The following is a 7500-nucleotide window of genomic DNA, read 5'->3' as shown; positions in this document are numbered from 1 at the left end:
ATACCTTTATGAAAGTAGTGTCATGGCTAGGGATTAACTGAATAACATTGTATGTATGTATTAGACATGTGTTTATATACATACATAAGAAGAAATATAAGTGTGTATGTGTGTGTATATATATATATGTATATATGTATATATATATATATATATATATATATATATATATATATATATATATATATATATATATATATATACATATACATATATATACACACATACACATACACACATACACATACATACATAAATACATACATACATACATACATACATACATACATACATACATACATACATACGTACATATGTGTGTGTGTGTGTGTGTGTATGTATATGCATATGCATATGCATATGCATATGCATACGCATACATACATACATACATACATACATACATACATACATACATACATACATGCATACACACATACATACATATATACACGTACATACATATATACACACATACATACTATATACACACATACATACTACATACACACATACATACACGCACACACACACACACACACACACACACACACACACACACACACACACACACACACACACACACACACACACACACACACACACACACATACTGGGTATATATTTTTTAGTTATTCCCAGCCTTTGCCATTATAAAGACTATTGGGTCTGTTTTAGACCTTAATCAGAATTATGCTCAAAAGATAACCAATTTGTGGTTCTGTGCCTGTTTAGATTTTGAATCCTGATTTGGGGATCTTTTTTTCTCTCTCTGTCTGTCTGTCTTTTTTTCCTAACTTGTTTTGTGATTTATTTGCTAAAACAGAGAAACCTAAGATGCTTTAAGGCTTTCAAAAGCCGAAAAAATCCCTCAATGGTTTGAGTACATACTATTTTATTTTCTTCTTTGCAACTCCTCCTTTATTTTTCCTCATTTCTCCAAGAGGTAGTTTATTTTTTATATCCATGGTACTGCATGAGTAACGTATGAACATTACAAAGGAAGCATTAATCATTTTAGTCTAGTTTTTTGAGATGGTGAAGGTCTTGGAACAAAAGATCTGGTAATACTTAATGTTACATATTTCAAGATTGACTTCTGCATTTTTTGTGTGCTGCACCAATGAATTGTACAGATGTGATCAGCTAATTTTAGTACAGAGATGATTGTTTGTATATGTCAAAGAAAGGATGAAATGTCTATTTGAAGCTTGAAAAGGAAGTTTATAATTTCTATATGATTTACTGTGTTCATGAATACCGTATTGTGAAATTTGATTTGATATTACCAAATGTTTATAGCTGATTTTTTCTTATTGTATGGAAATAATGTATATCAGCCATGTTAAAGTGTGTGTGTATGTGTGTGCGCATGTTTGTGTGTAGGAACTTTTAGATTTTTTTAGTCACAAAAAATGATATATATATGTGCTGTAATGTTAGCTGATCACATGAAAGATAATTTAGAAGTTGATAAGAAAAAGATGTGCTTTTGCTCTCTTTGGTATCTTAATTGTTTCTTTTGAGTATATTCATATGTGACAGCCTTGAAAGCATTTATTTTGAACCTTATTGATGCCTCTAGGAAATTATTGAATGAGGCATAATTCTCTCAGTCATTATATGCAAACTGTCAGTACTTCTCGTACGATACTGCTATTCTTTTCTTTTTGAATCGTCATTTTTACAAAAAATGTATACATGATTTACTTGATTTAATGCTATATCTGTGAAACATTAATTATGCATTCCTTGGATTTTATTAAAATGAAAAGGAAGTCTCTTAGTCCTGGTGCATACTGTATTTTTGAATTAGTTAATACTTTATGTTTTATGATTATTATTATTATTATTATTATTATTATTATTATTATCATTTTTATTTTTATTATTATTTTTATTATTGTTTTCCTCTTTTTGGTGCAACAGCCATTATAGTGAAGTTTATATTTGTTGCATTGGGTGATGTTCCTTATATAAGCACTGCGTTGTTGATGGTTCCATAATAAAATTGAATATTCGTAAAAGTGGTAGTTTGCTTTATCCTTCTTGTACCTATGTGGAACAGATGAACCTTTTTTCATATTTTATTAATGTCAATTTTTTTTCCTTCTTTCTTTGAACCTATTTGCAGATTGGGATATTTTTTCTTGTTTGGTCCCTGGGACAGACTCTAGTCCCACCTTCATAGCAGATGGGTTTTATTTCAGAACGAAGGAGCTTCACATGGTGTATCATGACCTTTCACATTCTTTCATTCACACATGATATTAGTAATTTTTTGTTCCTCATTATTTTGTGTATTTTCCTATAATGAGAGAATTAAATGACCATCTACCAGGCTTTATCAGGCTTGTAGTTGCCTAAAAGTTTAGTGTAGAATCAATGTCAACTCTTTTTTTTTTTTTTTTTTTGAAGGACAAAAAGCTACTGTATTTTTTTGCATTTGTGTACCTTTGTAGATAAATATGAAAGAAATAACTATTGCCAATGAAGATAACACAGAGTGATATGGAGGAAGAAGGAGGCCGCCTATGACTGCTATTGGAGAGGAGCACATTGGGTTTCTCATTCTACCTGCACATCCTGCACTGCTAGTACTTTCGAGTGAGAGGGCGGCATCTTGTTTAGTGTTGCTGTCTGAAGTTATTGCTTGGGAGAGACTGTGGACGGGCACCCTTCAAGGCCTTCCTACTGGTGCTAGGAGAGTGTTGCCATCAGTGTTTGGGATTTTATACTGTATGTGATCTGGTGAGTATGATCATTATAGTAATTATAACTAATATTGCCATCATAAGTTCAGTACTAAAAAGTGTTATTACTCATAGTGCAATAGAGAAATACAGTGATTCACTCTCCCCTAAAGTTAAATTTACCAACGCATATTATGGCGCCTTTTGTCAGGCCAAAATCTTGTACATCATGTATGTTATGACATTTATCCACACTGAGTTAAGGTTAAGTGTTTGTGCAAATATTAATATGATGGATCCACATCTTTCTTCATGAATCATGAAAAATAATCGAGTGCATTGGAAATCAAAACAACGTTAAATAGTTTAATTAATATATACAGAGTTCTTCTGTGATTTATTTTGATAATATATTATTTCTTTTTGCTTTTTTCTAAATTATTTGAATAGGCTTTATAAGTTACCTAGATAAGGTCTATTATAGAATTAATTCTTCAACTGATGAAGGGCTGGTAAAAGTTACTTCAGAAATTTAGATAAGTCTCTTTAAAAGAGTAAAGACCATTGGGATAATGTGAGAGCATGATATTTTCAGTCATTTTTATTATAAAAAATATGCATCTTGAATATGTATTGACTATAAATTAGCTTTTTTTTTATATAAAATTATATTAGGCAGTTTTCTTTGGTGTAATACAATCTCGTTTTACAGAAATCTACTTTTGAATTATAAACATCAATAGTATCTACAAGGAATGTCAAAGATAAATAACTGCAATATCCTGTAATGAAAGGATAGAATAATTTGTAAGAGGAAAAACCTTAAAATATTTAAGGAATATGTGCAAGCTAAATTGATGATACAAAGCTTACTTTGTCACTCCTGGAGTCAAACCTAAAAATTAATTTTGGAAAATGATTTTTCCACACCCTTGAACAGACTTCGTGCTCTATGATGTGTGTCGCAAAATTACCTACAAAATGATCTACTTAAATTTAATTGATCAGAAGATATGAGATTTTTGAGTATGTTACCACATTTCTAAATATCTATATCAGTAATAATATCCCTGATGTTTGGTATACCAAAACCACAAGATCATTTGCACTCCTCTTGCACAGTTCTCGATTATCACAGAAAGTGTTGTATATAAATACTTTGCTGCTTAAACCTTATAAAGCTCAGCATTATTGGCATACAGTGACGTCGCAGCCTGGCAGTCCACGTTGTACCACCAGTCACACGTTCTTGTGGCTTGGTTGAAGAGCGTCTGGACCGGGCAGAGGAAGGAGTACTTGTCTCCTCCTGGCACGCACCAGTGCCACACTTGACACTGCGCCTCCGGGTCGGCATAGTACCCGTCCAGCCGCCCTGTGCACGTGAAGCCAAGGCCCGGAGGGATGGCATTGTAGGACGGGTAAGGGAGGGATCCCGGGGGCGTTGATGGGGTCGAGGAAGGAGGTGCTGGGCCGTATGACATGGGGGTCGTGACTGGCCTTAGGGTCGTGGTTGTAGTCGTTGACGGCGGAGGGGCGATCGGGGCGCCATAGAAGCTGCTGATAACTGGTGTTTGTGTGGAGGTCTGGCCGTACATCCCCGCACCTCCAGCGTTGTATGATGAGTAAGATGATGTCCCCGCTTGTGTGCTCTCTGACGAAGGTGCCGGAGGTGTCACAGGGTTCCTTATGCTATCCCAGGGCAGCTTATCTGCCCTGGTTACTGCCACCAGCAGAAGGATGTGTAACATGTTCCTGGTAAGAAAATAAAGGGATATAATCAGCGCACATGGGCACCATCGACACAAAGACCAGCAGAAAGGATCTCCGTTCCTTATTTGATCATTGACAATTTATTAACTAGTTCAGTTCTAGCCTTTACTTAATTGATTTATGTCTAGACTTTCTGCCGATGAAACGATAATTTACATGGCCTGTAACACTCTACACGAAGCTCTCATATATATAGTATTCAAGAGCACACACACAATGTTTCGAAAGGATAGAAGGATAGGGAATATCACGATAAATCACACACTCATATCAGTCAAATAACAGGAAACAAAATATCCAGTCCTTTTTTAGAGTCCGGAAAAAACAGTCGCCATCCATGTCACCGATGCTCTCGGCCGTCTGCTAGTCCAGTGTCCCCAAATGCCATCCATCGTGGCAGGCCTTCAACAACTTTCAAGAACAACCTGGAAACGATTCTGCAAATCGAGTCATAAAGAGATTGCTGATTTTGTTAGTGAAGTAATTGCCTTGTTGAAATGGTCAACTACAAACAGTTGATGATAAGTTAAGGTCTAGTCGAAAATGTTTTGTTTAACCTTACCTTCTATTTTGATATATCTGTATAAAAGAAAATAATTACTTTTAAACCTATCCCCTTCGATGCAAACCAATCTAAATGAACGCTACTTCAGTCAAGGAATATAATAAATTGCAATTGATGACATCAATATGTATCTATTCTTGAAAAAATAACGATTTTCATATTCAGTAACTAAGAGATTATCACAAGTAAAATATCGCGGCTATAGACAATTACAATCTCGTTAAAAAGGAATATCAAAATGGTATTCTTTAATGAAAAGTGATCTCATTGACTAAATAGTTATCTATGTACAAGAAGTTAAACACTAATAATCGCAGAATTGACAGCTGATGCTTAAATGAACACTATCAAAGTATATGATAATTGAAGTATACTAGCATTCCGATGTTTTCCAATCCATGGAATACACATTTCAGCATATTAATCACCGTTGCACCATCATAAAACTATGTAAAACTCTTTCGACCTAAAGAAGAAATCAGAGAGGTGATGTAATCCACGCGAGCCACTCGGACAAGCCATCTCGAGTCATTCCGTCCAAGTGTCTCGAAGCCTGTCAATGTATCCGTTTTCTTCAGTCATCTTGCTCGTAACTACATTTCTCGGTATAATCCTACGCGTCAGTGTGCAGTCGCCCGCCAGTGGGCCGAAGCGCGTCCAACCGTCGGTCCACCTACATGCTGACTGTTGTTCTGACTGTGACAGGACTCCGCGCCTGTCACGTTCCTTTTATACATCTACGGTCTGCTAGCATCCCTTTCCGCCCACTAATGACTGCCCTCGCCACGCCCTTGAACAGACTCCGTGCTCTGTGAAGTTTGTCGTAAATTAGGTGGGTCATATTAGGTTACTATTTTAAATCATCCTTCTAATCGCACTCGCGTCTTTCTTCGATAATAGTTCAGCTTATTCACTCACTCACCCACTCACTCACTAACCCACTCACTCACTCACCCACTCACTCACTCACTCACTCACCCACCCACTCACTCACTCACTCACCCACTCACTGACTCACCCACTCACTCACTCACTCACCCACTCACTCACTCACCCACTCACTCACTCACCCACTCACTCACCCACTCACTCACTCACTCACCCACTCACTCACTCACTCACCCACCCACCCACCCACTCACTCACCCACTCACTCACTCACTCACTCACTCACTCACCTACTCACTCACTCACTCACTCACCCACTCATTCACCCACCCACCCACTCACTCACCCACTCATTCACTCACTCACCCACTCATTCACTCACTCACCCACTCACTCACTCACCCACCCACCCACTCACTCGCTCACTCACTTACCCACCCACCCACTCACTCACTCACTCACCCACTCACTCACTTACTCACCCACCCACTCACTCACTCACTCACTCACCCACCCACTCACTCACTCACTCATGTATTCATATATTTATATGTTTATATATTTATATATATGCATACACACACACACATATATATATATATATGTGTGTATATGTGTATATGTATGTGTATGTGTATGTGTATGTGCATGTTTATGTGTGTATACATATATGTTATTGTATGTGTATGTATATGTAGTATGTAGATAGATGTTATGTGTGTATACATATATGTTATTTATGTTATATATATAGAAAGATAGATAGATAGATATTGATAAAGATATATATATATATTCTATATATATACTATATATACATATATAATATATATGTATATATATGTATATATATATATATATATATATATATATGCATATATGTATGTATATGTATAGTGGGCAATTAATAAACTCCGTAGAGTTATTATTGATGTTTAATTGGCAGCGCGTTACCCAACTACGTGTGATTATTGAATGTGGGTCTGGCGCTTTTCAAGTCTAGGAACCCTTTTCCGTTAACTGCCCTGGCTTGACCTATTATGTGGTAGTTTCTCGCGCTCATGGTGATGTTTTCACCCATAATGCAATAATTTTGTAATTAAAAGTGTAAAAGTGTGCTTAAAACTAAACTTAAAATACATAAAATAAAACTAGAAATAAATCATATTAAAAAAATGGGCAAATAGAAGACTTCAAACAGGAAAGCAGGGAAAAAGGAAAGAAGTCAAATGAACATAAAAAAGCAATTTATTCTTACCAAAAACAAACACACGCAGAACAGCAAAGCCAAATCATCTTGCAGGGCGGAAAAGTCCGTAGATTCTTTAGTGACGTCAGGGGACAGGCGGCCCGAAATCTGCGGGATGACCCGCCTGGTACCAGGGGATAATTCACTACAATATGTATATGCATATATGTGTATGCACATGTATATCTATATGTGTGTATATATATATGCATATATATATGTATAGATATATGCATATATGCATATATATGTATGTATATATATATATATATATATATATATATATATATATATATATATATATATATATATATATATATATATATATATGATGT

The 7500-nt window shown here is 35.7% G+C and overlaps 1 protein-coding gene across 1 annotated transcript; it reads right to left on the bottom strand.

The window, feature by feature from the left end:
* Positions 1–3281: 3281 nt before the first annotated feature.
* Positions 3282–5825, bottom strand: LOC122261961 (uncharacterized). The gene is made up of 2 exons (XM_043029811.2): positions 5706–5825; positions 3282–4445 (listed from the first exon to the last, which is right to left on the bottom strand). Coding segments are annotated over exons 1-2 (588 nt in total). The 5' UTR covers positions 5708–5825; the 3' UTR covers positions 3282–3859.
* Positions 5826–7500: the final 1675 nt, after the last annotated feature.

The sequence above is a fragment of the Penaeus japonicus genome, unplaced genomic scaffold (genome assembly GCF_977035675.1).
Source record: "Penaeus japonicus unplaced genomic scaffold, GWHDUDI00000001_assembly GWHDUDI00000021, whole genome shotgun sequence".
Taxonomy (NCBI): Eukaryota; Metazoa; Arthropoda; class Malacostraca; order Decapoda; family Penaeidae; genus Penaeus; species Penaeus japonicus.
This window is presented reverse-complemented; position numbering and strand designations above follow the sequence as displayed.